Source organism: Macrosteles quadrilineatus, unplaced genomic scaffold (assembly GCF_028750875.1).
Source record: "Macrosteles quadrilineatus isolate MER2022 unplaced genomic scaffold, UCM_ALF_1.0 Scaffold_2__2_contigs__length_208266976, whole genome shotgun sequence".
Classification (NCBI taxonomy): Eukaryota; Metazoa; Arthropoda; class Insecta; order Hemiptera; family Cicadellidae; genus Macrosteles; species Macrosteles quadrilineatus.
In genome coordinates, this window is record NW_026542595.1 from 124916974 (window position 1) to 124934698 (window position 17725).

General features: G+C 37.5%; 1 protein-coding gene across 1 annotated transcript in view; it reads left to right on the plus strand.

Moving 5' to 3' along the window:
* LOC128987490 (ATP-binding cassette sub-family C member 3-like) overlaps positions 1–17725 on the plus strand; it is a 42095-nt gene that overhangs the window by 12279 nt on the left and 12091 nt on the right. The window contains exons 6-16 of the mRNA XM_054408358.1: positions 350–534; positions 6339–6521; positions 7381–7555; positions 8488–8656; positions 9652–9803; positions 10278–10415; positions 14687–14833; positions 15241–15325; positions 15724–15923; positions 16033–16209; positions 16862–17029. Coding sequence (XP_054264333.1) covers positions 350–534; positions 6339–6521; positions 7381–7555; positions 8488–8656; positions 9652–9803; positions 10278–10415; positions 14687–14833; positions 15241–15325; positions 15724–15923; positions 16033–16209; positions 16862–17029 — 1779 coding nt within the window. The remainder of the gene's footprint in view (positions 1–349; positions 535–6338; positions 6522–7380; positions 7556–8487; positions 8657–9651; positions 9804–10277; positions 10416–14686; positions 14834–15240; positions 15326–15723; positions 15924–16032; positions 16210–16861; positions 17030–17725) is intronic.

The window sequence follows — 17725 nt, forward strand, 5'->3', positions numbered from 1 at the left end:
AGAAAAATCCTCTCTTTGCTTATGGGTGGCAGGTGATTCATAATTTTGACGACGTCGCTACCTGCAAAGTTTATGTTTATAAGTTTTATAGTGTTTTAAGTGTTTATAAGTTTATATAGGTATATTTGTTTCTGATTAGGTATTCTGTATTGATATTAAATTTAAATGTTATAACAAAAACTTCAAGTCCACCTAAAAGATTTACATATTTTATCAGCAGTCAAAAGGGTTAGTATTAAACTAGTTGTTTGTTGTTTAGTAAATAGTGTATATGATTTTGTATGTTGCTTCTTATGCTGCTTTGTAATTTTTACAATTCATTAATTTGCCCACATGGTTTTTTCTGCAGAAGTTATGCCCGGAAATAGAATCATCCTTTGTATCCAAACTCATTTTCCGCTGGCTCGACCCGTTGGTTTGGAAGGGTTATCGAAGGCCGCTGACAATCGAGGACTTGTGGGACTTGAGGCATCAGGATAAATCCTCCCAGATCACTCCTCAGTTCCAAAAATGCTGGGACAAACAATCTCAAAAGTAAGTGTTCGTACTTAGTTTCCAACTGTAGTGGTGCTGTTAAACAGAAAACAATAAATAATTGTGGACAGAGTATGCTAAAGACGAGCAAGCTCTTCAATTTATCTGCTTTGGATGATTGAGTGTTCAATTAGTTATCTGGAGGGTGTTTTTTTTTAAACAGATAGTAGTGGGTGCTGAAGGTTTATGAGTTGGTAGGCATGTACAGAAAAAGGATACCTAGTCCAAATGCACATGTAACTAGTGCAGCAAAAATCAACCAGTCGCAACACTGGATTTTGAATTCAATTGTAAAGCAACCCTTCTCTGTGGTTAGTATGGTTGCTGCTAAATGAGTTTTATCGCTTGATCCATAATTCAATCATCAAAACAACAGGTAGCCACAAAGCAAAGCAAATTTAAATGTCTAAATTTGGTATTGTCATCTAAAGTAACCGAGATTTATATGGGGAGAATGAACACAGAACGGAACAGCGGATAATTGACAGAGTATTATAGCATCTAAACTGCACTCACCGGTATTCATTCCAAGACTGAGATCGTCTCCTTTCTTCCGTTGGTCTCTCCTTTGACCTCTTTGACCTCTATTTAAATCGTAACGTCTTGTTGTGGCTTTTGGTTTAACAATCACTAGGCCTACCGTATATACTATATTATTAATGAAATAAAACTTTTACTTCTTGACACATAAAATAATATGAACACTTCTTTTACTTTATAACATTCCCTCCCAACTTAAATAACAAACTAAAATAAAAAATCTTCCTGGGAGGGTATCAAATCTTCAAATTATAAATCTAGTTTTTTTGGCTCTCGCCGCTCTCTTTGCGAACGACGGACCGGTAAAACTTTTGGACTATTCGGTAGGCCTAACTCCTGAGTCTTGATGGGTGAACTTTGAGGTGTTTCTTGTGTTACCACTGGAGTGGTGTCCTTGATGGGAGAATTATTCTTACTTCTTCTTAACTCCTCTTGAGGGGTACTGATCAATTTTTCTGGGGTGTTTCTCAGTGTCGCTTTTTCATACTCATTAGCAGGTAAGACAACAATATCCTCTTCTGAGTTACAGTAATTTGCCCGCAGGTGATCCGCATGGACAAACCTACTACGACCTTCCGTTTTTACCAGATAAGTCACATTACTGATAATTTTGGTCACTACTCCAGGTAGCCAGTTTAGTTCTTCTTGCCGTACACTTTTAACAAACACCTTTTGGCCTACTTGAAATGATCTCTCAGATCCTCTATGTTTATTGGCAGCAGTTTCAATCTTCACTTGTTTCGCCTCACAATCCGTTGCCAAGTGTGGCTTCAAAAGACTAAGCCGAGTTCTGGGCTTGAAATTAAAGATAAGTTCTGCTGGAGTCAACCCAGTTGCCGTATGAGGGGTATTGCGGTAAGCAAATAGGAAGCTATCAATACGATGTTGCAAAGTGCGCTTTGATTGTTGATTTTCGTCCTGTAGCAACTGTCTCAAAAATGCACCTTTAGTAGTTTGCACTGCCCTCTCCGCCAAACCATTTGATGCAGGGTGGTATGGGGGTGTGACTACATGTAGGATCCCATTACTTTTAAGAAAATCATTAAATTCCCTGGAAGTAAGCTGTGGACCTCCATCGCTTACCAAGGTGCTAGGTAAGCCTAGCGTGGCAAAACATGATCGAAGTTTTTCAATGGTTTTAGCTGAAGTCGTGGTCTGCATATGAAAAACTTCTAACCATTTTGAGTAGCTGTCTACTACTATAAGAAACTCTTGTCCTTTGAATGAGGCGAAGTCTATATGAATACGTTGCCAACAATGCTTAGGCCACGCCCAATGCTGTAAAGGGACTAGTGGAGTTGTGTTACGGGTAGATTGACAGATCTTACATTCCTTGACAGTTTCTTCTATGTTTTGGTCTAACTTGGGCCACCAAACATAACTACGAGCTAAGCTCTTCATTCTAGATTCCCCAGGATGTTCCTGATGTAGCAAGTTCAAGATTTCTTTGCGGAATGGACTTGGAATAATTACTCTCCTCCCCCACAAAACACAATTCCGTTCAACTGAAATTTCTGCCCTTCTAAGGAAATAGGGTCTAAGTGTATCATCCATATGACTAGGCCAACCATGAAGTGCAAAATCAAGGATTTTTGACAAAATTGGGTCATTAACTGTAGCTAGGCTAATCTCTTTATGAGTTACAGGCAACTCATCATCACTTGAAAAGAACGCTACGCAGTGTTCAGGGCCAGGCTTAACATGTTCACATGGAAGTCGACTAAGTGCATCGGCATGACACATGTCCGAACCTTTGCGATAAGTTAGGTCGTAACTATAAGCTGACAAAATCAGCGCCCATCGCTGTACTCTAGCAGCTGCCAAAGTTGGAATACATTTGTTAGGTCCTAATAAAAATGTCAATGGACGATGATCAGTTGCTAACAGAAAGTGTTTGCCATATAAGAATGTGTGGAATTTTTTTACCACGAAGACTAAAGCCAACGCTTCTTTTTCAATTTGGGAATACTTGACTTCATGTACCGTTAAAGTTCTCGATGTGAATGCAACAGGGCGCTCTGATCCATCGGCCAATCGATGAGACAACAATCCACCAATTCCATAGGGGCTAGCATCTGCTGTAACTATGATTTCAAGATCGGGGTTGAAGGGCATCAACACTCGATTAGTAAGTAACATTTCCTTACTTTGTACAAACGAATTTTCACATAGGTTGGTCCAGTCCCACTTTACATCTTTGTTCAGTAGATTGTACAAAGGGTGAAGCAGAGTTGAGAGGTTAGGTAAAAATCTGCCATAATAATTGATTAGGCCTAAATACGAGCGCAGCTGTGTCAAATTGGTCGGTCGAGGCGCCTTTTTGATAGCCTCGGTCAGTTCATCACTAGGTTCTATTTTGTCTGGGCTCAACTTGTGGCCTAGGAAAGTTATGCTTTCTGTAAAAAACTCACTTTTTTCAGCATTGATCCTCACTCCATACTGCTGAAATCTAGACAACACTGCCTCTACACACTTGTATAAACCACTATACGTTTGACCAATTAACAAAATGTCATCTAAATAACAGTACACATTTTTAAGACCATGCAAAATTTTATCCATGACGGACTGAAAAATCGCACCTGCGCTTGTGATACCGAACGGCAGTTTCCGGTAGCGAAAAAGTCCCCTTGTAGTGTTGATAGTTAACAGTTCCTGTGCTGTTTCATTTACACATAGTTGGTTGTACGCTGCTGTCAAGTCTATTTTACAAAACATTTTAGCTCCAGATATATTAGAAAAAATCTCTTCCGGCAAGGGTAGCGGATAATGGTCAGTTCTCAGACAAGGATTGATTGTTGTTTTGAAATCCCCACATACTCGAACTGTACTGTCACTCTTAGGTACTATTACTATGGGAGATGCCCAATTTGTTTTAGTCACAGGGTATATAACTTCATTTTCAACTAGCCTATCTAGTTCTTTATCGAGTTTTTCTTTAAGAGCAAATGGTACATTGCGTGCCTTGCAAAAGATAGGTTGAGAATTTTCCTTAAGAGTTAAGTCAACTTTAATGTCTTTAACTGTCCCAATACCAGCTTGAAAAACATCGGCAAACTTAGTCTTCAAGTCCTTAAGTCCTATTGTAGTAATTGGAAAGTTCCTACCTTCAATTCCGTTGACTGAACATACTTCTTGATTTTCCCGGCTCTGAGCAATCTTTTCCCAGTCGAGCCTGATTTTCTCTAACCAATTCCGTCCCATCAGTATGGGTTGCGTACTAGATCCTTTTATAACTACCATCGGCAGTGAATGGCTTCTCCCCTCCGTTGTGACATCAGCCTGAAACTCACCCAAAACATCAATCTTTTGCCCAGTATAAGTCTTAAGACTGACCTGGCTCTTCCTCAGTTCTGGTAGGTTATCCTGAAAATTATTAACATATGCATTTTCCGGCATCACGGACACTACAGCACCTGTATCTATCGTCATACGTACAAATTTACCATTTATGCACATCTCAACTTCATAACTGTTCGATATAGGCCTAGATCTATCACTGTCAGAATAGGCTATGGTAAACAGCTCCAAATCTTCCGAAGATTCATGCACTTCATCTTGGTTATTCATTTGACTACCATCATGGTCGCAATAATTCACTTTACCCTTAGAATTGTGTTTGTGCTGAGTTTTACGACACACCTTTGCTAAATGACCCTTTACCCCACAACTATTGCAGGTATACTCCTTATACGGACAAGGTTTTTCATCATGGTTCATTCCACAACGGTAACAACCACTAGGTCTTGACCATTGAGAGGCCCTATAACTAGACCTAACCCCACTACTGCTAGGCCTAGGTTTAGAATTCTTAACATAATTAATGCCTGAAAAACTCTCAGGATGTAGCGCTCTCACATTACTACAAGCATTTTCTAGTACTAAAGCTAGACTCAAAGCCTTATCAAAGGTGAGAGAATCCCCCTCGGCCAACAAGCGACTTTGAATGTCACTGGACCTCAATCCACAAAGAAACCTATCTCTCAAGGCTGAGTTTAAGAACTCGCCATAATCACAGGAGGAGGCTAGCTTTTTAAGTTGAATTGCAAATTCATTTACATTTTCCCCCTCCTTCTGCACCCTCTTATTAAAAACGAACCTCTCATAGGCTGTATTCTTCTTAGGTAGAAAGTACTCAGACAAAGCCTTTACAATTTCATTATAAGTTTTCTCACTAGGTTTGGAAGGTAAAAGCAAATTTTTCAGTGTTGCATACAACTCAGGACCCATGAGAGAGATAAATAGGGATACTTTAGCCTCATCCTTAACTTCATTGACTTTGAAAAAATGCCCTAGCCTTTCAACGTAATTCTCAAAAGTTTCCACTTCTTTATTAAATTCTTGGATTTTACCAATTATTTGCTTCGACATTTTCGATAATATTCCCCAAAATTGCAGTTCAGAATAGCTATTATGCTAAAACTTACAATTTTCGAAGTTGTGCGACAACGTGGTGTTGCATACTTTCCTGTCGTAGCCAAGGCCTATCTCAGGTTAACTCTCAGTTTAACCCTAAACTTCCAGATATTTCCAAAAATATCTTCCAAAATATAAAGTTCTTGGTTTAATTAAATCAATTCCTTGAATTTCCGAGCTGAAAACCCTAAAAACTTCGCTAAACGCACAAATTTCAACAAAACTTTTCAAGTCTGTACAAAACACTTTGGCCTCGTCGCCATTAAAGTAACCAAGATTTATATGGGGAGAATGAACACAGAACGGAACAGCGGATAATTGACAGAGTATTATAGCATCTAAGCTGCACTCACCGGTATTCATTCCAAGACTGAGATCGTCTCCTTTCTTCCGTTGGTCTCTCCTTTGACCTCTTTGACCTCTATTTAAATCGTAACGTCTTGTTGTGGCTTTTGGTTTAACAATCACTAGGCCTACCGTATATACTATATTATTAATGAAATAAAACTTTTACTTCTTGACACATAAAATAATATGAACACTTCTTTTACTTTATAACATCATCCTATAACACTTTCATTTTCTTAACAACGTTGTAGAAGAAATTTACATCAGTGCTATTGATATTGCATTACTGGAATATTGTGTTTAAGGCTAGCTCGGCTCTTCCTATGATTATAACCCATTATTCACTCTTGTTCAAAATTGTTTATAACTTTTTAAGGGGTTTTCCATAGATATAAAATTGAGCTTTCAAGGGAGTTTAACAAACGTTTTAACATTTTAGTCATAAGGCCTACAGATTAATTAACATAAAAAAACTGAAGTGAAATTGTCTCATTTTATAGCAAAACACACCCTGCAGAAAATGGAGTTTCAAAGACGTACGGGACAATGGCCAGAACAAGAATAAAAAAGCAAGTGAATGTTCTTCGTCCGATCTTCAGAACATTTTGGAGACTTTTTGCTGCAGGAGGAACATGTAGGGTGGTTGGAGATCTTTTCTCATTTGCCAGCCCTCAAATTTTGAGGTAAATCTACTCGGCCAAATCAAAACTATTATTTATAAGAAGGTAAATGAAGAAATAGTCTAAGAGAGAAGTAAGAGTTAATTTTTTGAAGTCTTGAATATGATAGGCCTACATGAGAGAACAAATTTAATTGGGCACGTTGTAATTGGGTTCACAGTCCGTTTTTGAGGTAAAAAAATAACGTAACAGCCTACCGTTTTAATTTTCAGAGATTATGCTTGTTTACTGTAATGCAACCATATTAGGTTAAGTATTTTTTGTTATTAGGTAAATGAAACTACTGATCCACAATAAATTAAATTGGTTGATTGTACATCTACTACACCTACACCACAAAGAGTGATTTACTTACCTCATTCAGGTTACAATTATCAGAAAAGTAGCCTACTTAAAAATCCGGTTTGATAAACACCTTCTCTCGTTTTGTACGTTTTGTTATATTTTGTACCTTGTTTACAAAATCTGATGTAAAACATTCAATTGAAGGATACGCTGTTAAACTTCAGCTCGCATTTATTTGATTAAAAACATTATAATAAAAAGTTGGTTAGAACCACCGAATCTTTGAAAGTCGACTCTACAAATAAATCAAGCACTAGGTGGGCAAAAAATACCATTATACCGTTTTAGTTACCATTTGTCTCTCTGCTATATGATAAACTTTAAAACGACACCTCAATCGTAAAAATCAGTTAAGTAAGACAGCTGAAAAAGAGATGTAACAGCAAAAACCCTTGTAGTATTAAGTATTTAGGATTTGTTGATTTTACTGGCCCCCTCTTCTCGCATGCCACATGCCATCAAGCATCAAAATAAAGTTCCATCTCAAAATTCTTATGAAAGTTCAATTTTATTTCAGCTTGATGATGAAGTTTGTCGCCAGTGATGAGTATTTGTGGAGAGGTGTAGTTTACGCTATCGGATTGTTTCTTGCCTCGGAAATGCAAACTTTCTTCTACCACCATAACCTGATGACCATGTCAGTCCTCGGACTCAACATCAGGACGGCCGTTATCTCTGCGATTTACAGAAAGGTACATTTTTGTTTCAAAACCTTACAACTAATGTGAAGCATAAAAAATTAACAATAGTGTTTTTTTCAAGGTTTTTTATTGAAATTGCTGAAACTATGGTCCTTTTTTCCAAGACAAAGACATATTTTATTAGATCGCTGTTAATCAGCTCAAAGGTTTATAGGAAATATAAAATTGCTCTAGATTTGTTCAGCTTTTTGACCTGTCTGGATGACCAAGCATGGAAATGAGACTTAAAACTATTGATTCTGATAATGCCAATAAGTGGAAATGTGCATTGGGCTCCAAACATTCTTCAAGAATCCTGGAAACTATGGGGTAAACTAATGTGAAACGTGTCCTCCAGACTAAAAGGCTGTTAAAAGCGATTTAGCTACTTGCCATACTAATTAATAAGTTGCTATCCATGGGGCTATATTTGTTCACTTCGCAAGTTTAAAACTATTTAATAGGAAGTATCTCTGTGTTTTTTATTTCTATCCCTGCACGTTGTACCCCTATAGCTGTGTTTACAAAAAGTCAGTTGGCGAGTAGGTTACATGCCTCAGTTAACTTGAAATACACTACAGGCATGTAACCTGCCTGCATACTATGAACCTAGTCTCGTGTATCACAATTTCCCTTCTAGAATATATTTTATTTTTATTTATATTGACATAATACTTTTGTTAAAACACACAAACTAGAGTAAGGTAGGGTATACTGTAAGAGACTTACTTATTTGTAGATGTGTTTTCATTGGCTTTTCATAGCTCAAATATTTGTCAGCATTTTAGGATAGAGAAAATCGCAAACTCATTAACACTATCTTGTACACCTATATTCAAACCATCTGCATTGTTTTTATTCTGGTTGGAACAATTTTAATTTATTAAACAATTCTTTTGAATTCCTTTCTCCTATCGTTTTACAATTGATTATTTGTTCCTCAGTCTCTTCGCATCTCCAGTGCTGCCCGCCGAGAATCTCCGGTCGGAGAAGTTGTCAACCTGATGGCTGTTGATGCTCAGAGATTCATCGACTTCTCCGCTTACTTCAATCTCATCTACGCCGCACCGATTATAATCATCATTGCCATGTACTTTTTGTGGGATTTATTAGGTAACGTGTAAATTTGATATTTTCTTTTGCAAACATCCTGACGTTTCTAAGCCCAAACTGAATAAAGTATTAAATAAGTACGGTAAAACAAGTAGCTTTTAATTGAGAAATGTTTTCTATTCCCATGTTTTTTAAACAATCAACAATTTTTTTTACTTGAGTATATATTTTTTCACCTCTAGTATTGATTAAATTGACTACGATCAAATAGATTAATTACATTGTCGTCCCACTGTTTAAATTGCAGATTACTATTTCCAAAACTTCATTGCTCCTTTTTCAAATATGATTGTAAAAACTGTAACTCATGCTGTACCTTGCAAGCTTACACATCAATGTGAAGTGTGTTTTATATGTTATTTCATTCTGAGAACAAGAACATCTGTTATAGTTTTTGATATCAGGTTTGAAAATGGAGCAACAAAGCTCCAATATTAGCCATCTGTAATAATTATTGGATTGACAATGACGAAATAAGGTAACCGTTCCTGTTCTACAATAGTTTTCTCTGAACATTTTAATTCATGGTATGGTATCAATTTTGATCAACATTTCATAAGTTTGACGACCATTCTGTAGAAATATTTAGGAGTAGGACACTTGCCAAATTGCAGGTCTTATGGAGTACCTAAATCAAACACAAAACCTAAATTCTAATTCTTTGATGGAAAACGCTTGTTACGTACAACTACTGTAGTCTGTCACAAATTTGGGGAGAGAGGTGTTGTAGTGGTTAGAGCACGGGACTTCGGTCCCAGAGATCCTGGGTTCAAATCCCGCGATATCACCAATGAATTTTATCTAAGTGATAATCCCGCAACCCCTAGGTCTAGCCTCGAGAGAAAAGTGGAAAACAATCACAGGCTTGTGCCTAACGTCCTAGGACAGAAAAGTCTATATATACAAATCTGTACTAATCCCCGGCCCTTAACCAAGGTGAATATCCCGCACTACAATTGATCTTCGTTGTTTAAAATATCACTAAATTGTTTCAGGGCCCTCAGCGTTTGCAGGGTTGGCAATCATGGTGATTCTTGTCCCGATCAACATCGCTATAGCCAACAGAGTCAAATCTTTTCAGATGAAGCAGATGAAATATAAAGACGACAGAGTCAAACTGATGAATGAAGTCCTCTCTGGGGTTAAGGTACAACCCAAAAATACTATTTTTAAAATATAATATAATTTTTAGAAATTTGTTACGTTCATAAAGATATTTAATTATTTTTATAACTGCCATCTTCATTTACTGGCAGTGCCTTTTGTATCCTGAATATTTCCCTTTTCAATTTTTCATAGTTTATTTCATTAAGCTATGGCATGACAGTATAAGCCAGATACCTGGCCTCTGTTTTACTGGTCCTCGGATTATTTGGACCACTTCTCAGAAGCCAATCAGGCCTTTCTAAATGTATTTACCATGGCTCATAGATGCCTAGTTGCATGCACTAACCTCAACAACTCGCATGCTCTCACGGTTTATCTGTTTGTTTACAACAGAATTCATGACTTACTTATGAATTTAGATTCATGAAATATTTTTCATTATAATTGACTAAGAGCATAAAGTAGTGACCATTTTGTTCACAGTGTTCCTTATTAACTTTTATTTTACTTTCAGGTACTGAAACTGTATGCTTGGGAACCAAGTTTTGAACAACAAATCTGCAAGATAAGAGAAAAAGAAGTTTCAATGTTGAGAAAAGCTGCTCTACTCAATGCATCCATTTCTTTCCTTTGGAGCTGTTCACCATTTTTGGTAAGCTAACGGATTCAATAAACTTTCTTCTGGTAATTTGGTCACATCACACAAAGCCATACCTCTAGCCTTAAAAATTATTTTTACCAAAATTTCCTCTAATCTTCCACTGAATTGTATTATGATTTGCTCTTTTTTATTGAGTAAAACTTGCACTTACTTTCAAGCTTTTATTTTAGGAAATCAAAATGTGTATCCTGTAAAGGACATCATACATCATAGTTAGCCAGATTTATTTATGTAAAGAGTTGTTTATTTTGTCAAAAATTTCATGTGTGAATTCTTGTCAAGATTATCAAGCGTTGCTCTTTTGAGGTAGCCAAACAAAACAAGCACATTTTTACATACATTTCACATTAATCATGCAACAACAGGAGTAGCCACAGGTACGATAGGATTAGTCACCTGATAGAATCAAGGTAGGATAAACATGTTATAAGTTTTAGGTTTGTTCAATCAATTATTGGATCCCTAATATGTTAACATACCGTAAAACCGTCTAGACCCGGACAGGGGTGGTTGACCCGGACAGAGTGTAAAAGATTACTAAAATCCTAACTATAACCTTACCTTAACACATATCACGATGATTTTTTCTTCTAAAGCAACGTAATAACACTAGCTAAACAGCTGAACATTCATTTATGACTTTACATCAGCTATCATGATGTCATCTGCAGTAATACCAACCTCTCCCTTTTGGAAAAAAAAATTTTTTGTCCGACTAAGACATATATAATTTTATACACATAGCCAACAAGATTATTATTGCTATAATTCTATTCTCTATATTGTCGCGAACAATAATATATTAGTTCCTAGCTCATTCCGTTAACACTTTCCAAAAAAACTTATAAAATGTTAATCCAGTTTTGACCCGGACACTTCGGCGACGCGAGATTCGGTGCCACGGGAGCTTCGGCAGAGCGGCATTCGATGTTGTGCGACCGCTACTTACTCTTTGTTTATTTTACTCTTTGTGTTATTTGCGTTGGCAGCTATCAATTTTCCCGCTAAATATTGCACCTCACTTCTACTCTACTTGCTATTTCGTTATTGTGAGGTTATAGACTGATTTTCATTGTGACTTATTGACAATTATTAGTTATTATTAGTTAGTTATTATAAATTATTAGGTAGTTATTAGTGATGCAAAATGAGTGAGCGATACCAGCTTATCAATAAGGTGATTGAAGAGATAAAGGACAAGAAAATTAGTGTTCGAGCTGCGGCTAAAAAATACTCAATCCCAAAATCAACTCTGAGCGACCACTTAACTGGGAAATACAAAGGACCGCACGGCAAACAGCCAGTGTTTTCTGAGTTGGAAGAACAAATATTTAGTGATCACGCTGGCAAAGTGGCAGAATGGGGGTTTCCATTCACCCGCCTTGATCTGCGTCTAGTTGTAAAAATTTATCTCGACAAACAAGGGCGTAATGTACCTATTTTTAAGAACAATCTTCCTGGAGAGGAATGGGTAAATGGCTTTTTCAACAGAAATCCCGACCTCCGCTTGCGAATGAGCCGCAATATAACTCATAGGCGAGCCAAAGTTGGCCATGAAGAGGTTTCACAATATTTCGAAAACCTAAAAGAAAGCTTGGAGAACATCCCTTCAACCAACATCCTAAATTATGACGAAACAAACCTTAGTGATGACCCGGGATCTACGAAGTGCATATTTAAAAGGGGGACAAAGTACCCTGAACGAATCCTCAACAGCTCAAAGAGCTGCATCTCTATGATGTTTGCTGGCACGGCGAGTGGAAATCTATTGCCACCTTATGTCTGTTACAAGGCCGAGAGGCTATATGATGCTTGGGTAGCTGGTGGCCCACCCGGAGCCCGTTACAATCGATCAAAATCCGGTTGGATTGACGAAGAGACATTCGCCGATTGGTTCAAGACTGTAGCCTTACCATGGGCTAAATCCTTGGAGGGGAAAAAGGTAGTGATCGGGGACAACCTTTCGACTCATTTTTCCGCTGATGTATTAAAGATGTGTGAGCAACACGACATACGCTTTGTGTGCTTGCCACCCAATGCGACACACTTACTTCAGCCGCTAGACGTCGCCTTTTTTAGGCCTCTAAAAGGAGCTTGGCGTCAGATCCTTTGTGATTGGAAAGTGACAGCAGACAGGAGGCTGAGCAACCTCCCAAAGAACCAGTTCCCTTCTTTGCTCGCAAAGCTTTGCGAGACCATCAGTGCGAATCAAGCAAAAAATTTGCAAGCTGGCTTCCGGGCATGTGGCATTTATCCGCTTGATCCAAAACATGATCTGGACAAGTTTGCCCAGCGAATGGAAAACCATGTGATGGAATCACCTTCCAAGCAACCAAGGAAGCTTGTCGGCGAAGCTGTAATTCAATTTTTGTCTGACTTGCGTCACAGTCCAGGGCAAACCAAGCCAATGAGGAAGAAAAAATTGAATGTTTCTCCTGGAGCCAATCTGGGAGGTTTATCTGCCACCGATATACAGAATCAGAATTCAAAACCTTCGACCAGTGCGGGAGAACCAGTCAAGAAGAAAGTCGCAAAAAAAAGACTTAGAGTAGACTCATCCAGTTCAAGTGACGACCATTTTTCCGTGAAGGACTTTTCGGACGATTTGCACTGTTCCGACCCAGACGAACCTCAGCCGCTTGGGGCCGGTATTGATGGAGTTTTCAAGGACCCGGCTGTCGGGGATTGGTTGCTGGTCAAGTTCCCTGGCAAGCGAGAAATAAAATATTACGTGGGAGTCGTCGAGGAAGTTGTTCCAGAAGGTTTGGGGATCAAGTTTGCACGCAACATTGACAAAACATCTTTGTTCAAGTGGCCAGAACCGGCAGACAAGTGCATCGTCGACTACGATCAAGTAGAGAGAAACATAGACATAGACTTTATTTGCACAAAACATTCCATACATGTCATAACATTTAGAATAGGTGCATTGTCAAAATTAAATCCATACATAAAATATTTAACATTAAAACTTTTAACTTAAAATTAAACACTTAAAAAAAAAAAAATTCTAAATTGTAGTTCTGTAAAAATCTTCAATTAAGTAAAAAGCCTTGTCAATAAGAAAATTATCTATTGTATCTTTAAATTTGGTTTTGCTTAATGACTTATAGCATGGCGGAAGCACATTGTACAATCTCAGCCCAGCGTACAATGGAGATTTTTCATATAGGGTCAAACGGTGTCTGGGGAGTCTAAATATATTTTCATTTCGGGTTTCATACCTGTGATTAAAATGTATTGTTTCTGGTAGCTCATTTTTAACTGAATGTATGTAATTTAATAATTCTAGAATATACAACCCCGTTAATGTATGAATTCTTAAATTTTGAAAATGTTTCTTACAAGAACTGCGTGGATGAGAGTTGGTAATAATACGAATAATACGTTTTTGTAACCTGAATAAAGTTTTAATACCAGTAGCTTGACCCCATAAAATTATGCCATATCTTAACACTGACTCCACATAAGCATGATAAACTACTTTAAGTGTCTCAATAGAAACACAGTCCCTTAAATGTATAAATAAAGATGATATCGACCTAATTTTGTTACGTAAATAATTCAAATGTGAATCCCATTTAACTGCGTCATCTACGTAAACCCCTAAGAATTTATGAGCTTCAACTAAATTAAAGGAACAGTTTTCCATATTTACATTGTTAAACATTGTGCGTTGTTAACATTGGTGTGCCTAGTTTTAACTACAAGAACGATAGACTGGTTAGTTTTAAGTTCTCTTGTTCATTTGATGGCTTCACCATCCAATAAATGTACAGTGTAATGTTTATTTCATGTTCAATATCGTTCTTTTATTAACTTGACCATTAAATAAATGTAGGCCACTGTAGGCTCACTTGTAATGTTGCGTCTTACTCTATGCAATCTCCCCCAACCTCTCTTCAAATAACTTGAAACTAATTTTAACCCGTCTGTAACTCAGTCAACACATAAAACGAGACGTTCTCATGTCCGTAAGCGGACTGTAAAGGTTAGATGTTGAGTTTTAATGATATTTAAGTTAGTGTCCGGGTCAAGAACGTTTTACGTGGTTGAGCCGGACAGTAAAAAAACTTTTTTTTCCTATGGATAATATAAATAATATGGATAGAGTTATATGGGTACATAACCATTAAAACACACACAACAATATAGTAAAGGTTTTATTTACATAACATAACCTAAAACCTAAGAATATAAAAAAATAGGTAAAATAGTGTCCGGGTCTAGACTGGTTGACGGTAATGGAATTATTTTTCAAGGTGTCGCTGGCCACTTTTGGAGTGTACGTGATGAGTGACGACTCTCACGTCCTGACAGCCGAGGTGGCGTTTGTTGCGGCTTCTCTATTCAACCTCATGAAAAACCCGATCAACATGTTCCCTCAAGCTGTCCAGGTTTTAGTGCAGGTCAGTTTTTATTTTCCATTCCATTTGTGTCGGTAGGTTATGCTCAAAATCTTTAACGGTTTAACATTCTTTAATGGTAATGAATAGATGACGCTAAAAATGCTTTGTGAACTAGCTTTTAGCTCAAGGAGTTTGGGCAATAAAGGAAACAGAAGGACTTAGACTTTGTAGTTGGATGCTGTGTACGATTTAGTCAGAAATGGTTTGGCAGCCTGTACATGTACATGCAACAAATTGTTCTTGGCAGTTTCCTTTATGTATTCTATCTAGCTTTATCACCAGAATTCGTCTGTGTCAATTGCTTTTGTTTCTGTGTCACGTTTGTTTTCATTCCTGTCTATGTAGTAGAACATTTGACAAACCTTGTTTTTCCCATCATCATGCCTTACAGTCAATTCTGTTTTCAGACTCTGGTGTCCACGAAGAGAATAAACAAATTCTTAAACGCTGAGGAATTGGATGTTCATTCTGTTTCACACGACATAAATGAGAGTAAGTTTTTAACAAAGCTTTGTAACTATAAAAAAAAGTTTCTCTATAGTTAGCCTACTATTTTTTTTATGCACTTGTTTGATGTAGAAGTTTAAATTACAGTAAGTTATATGTGTGTATTGAAGTCATTGCAACAACATAGAACACATAAAATGTTTACATATGAAATTGATTCAGAGTTAAAGAATTTCCTTAGCATTAAATACAAGTTACAAACAGCTGTTGCTGTTATATTTTATGATAGATCATTTTGTGTTCAGTCTCCTTTTATATCATCGCTGAACGATAATTTAAAAATCAATGACGAAGGTTTAGGATTTTAAGATGCGAAATTGGGTTTTTGAGTGGTATTACTGGTTGGTTAAACCCCCCATAAAACTCTCTCTGTGATTTGCCAGGAGAACCCCTGATCATGGACAGTGCGACTCTCTCATGGGGGACAGAATCCTCCGACCAACCGATCCTTCGCAACATCGACCTGAGGGTCAAGAAGGGGTCGTTGGTGGCAGTGGTAGGAGCCGTGGGAGCTGGCAAGAGCTCTCTCATCAACGCTTTTCTGGGAGAAATGGACAAGATCTCTGGATACATCAATACAACAGTATGTAAACTACGTTCCACAGTTTACTATAGATTGTTCAAGATGAATTCTTACATCTACTTCTAGTATTGTGGAACATACAAAAAGTGATTGGCTATTCTGTTTTCAGGGCCGCATCGCATACGTCCCTCAACAGGCTTGGATCCAAAACGCCACAGTGAAGGACAACATCTTGTTTGGTCTCAGACATGATTCCAAGCGCTACCGAAACACCATAGAGTCCTGTGCCCTTGCGCAAGACCTTGAAATGCTCCCTGGGGGAGATGCAACTGAAATAGGGGAAAAGGTGAGATTGGGTGACGAGCTAAAAAAACCGTATTATTGTCTTAAATTAAAGTTATAATTTAAGAAAATATTACAATTAATACGGTTTTTGTGAGCTCCTAAACCTGTTGTTTTTGTGACGCCTTAATTTTGGACCAATTTGTATGATAAAAGTGTCAAATTGCTGGAAATCTCGTCAAGATTTCAAGAATATTGGTTATAGCCTCGGGTGGACAGACTTTGCCACGTTTAGCATTTATTTTTCATACAAATTTACATGTATTTCTTATGGAAGAAGTATTTTAATAAGATATTTATTAAATTTTTGCAAATCTTGCAAATGTTTGTACCGAAATAGTTACATCATATACTTTTCTTGCAGGAAATTTAATCTTCTTTAATTTGCTAATTTAGTATTGTATAGAAAAAGTTGATAGATTTCGAGTTATTTAGGAAAACACCTAAAAAGGAGGAAAGGAAGAAAAAAGGAGAAAGAAAGGAGGGCTTTAGAGCCCCCTAGCCCCCTTAGATCCACTCCCATCGGTCGATACTTTTAGTATGTTGTTTAGGGACCCTTCCCCTATAATTGTACTGAATTGTGAATTTTTTCCTCTATTCGGTATTTTTTCTCTTTGTTGCCTGGACTATTAGTCATGTATACACTGGTATTCCAGGGCATAAACCTGAGTGGTGGCCAGAAGCAGAGAGTCAGTCTAGCCAGGGCAGTATACAATGATGCTGACACTTATCTGCTAGATGATCCACTCAGTGCTGTAGACTCACATGTGGGGAAACACATCTTTGAGAACGTCATCGGACCTAAGGGAGTGCTCAGCAAAAAGGTGTGTTGAATATATCTCTGGTTATATTCTGTCTTGACTGAATAAATGTAGACAAAGTCATGGTTATTTTTGGTTCTGTTATGATTCACATAAGGCACTCTGATTTCTGATATCATCAATGAAGTTTTCATACCATTTAAATTGAGGGGCTAGACAGATTTTCTTAAAACTCAGAAGAGCTTACGTTTTTTAATACATCTGTTTTTTTTTTGTTTTTTGTTTATAATTATTTTCGTAATTTCCTTGACTGGCTTTCACGGTTGATATCTAAAATTGGTAAATCCTGGTCTTTAGGTGAAGACCACACAGAAGAAGACGATGGTAGTTGATTACGTTCTGACGTGACACAGTAGTATATTTTCATGGCACTAACACTCCTTCACTGCATAACCACTCCTCTGTTGTAGGTTATAGGCGTAGGGGCAAGAAGCCAGTTTGTTAGAAAAAATTGTCATTCTTTCCTTAGAAAAACCTGAGTTTTCCGAGTTTCTGGAAAAACCCATGTCAGCTTCACAAAGAATAAATTGAAAACTTGAACAACCCGCCTCCACCCTTGGGCCTATATAACTACGACAGAGGACTCGCCAGACAATGTGGAATGTTGTAGTGCCTTTAAAATGGACTGCAACAACGTTTTCGAAACGTGTGAAACTACATTGTTGTCTTCATCCACAGAGTCGTTACCCAAAGACCAGG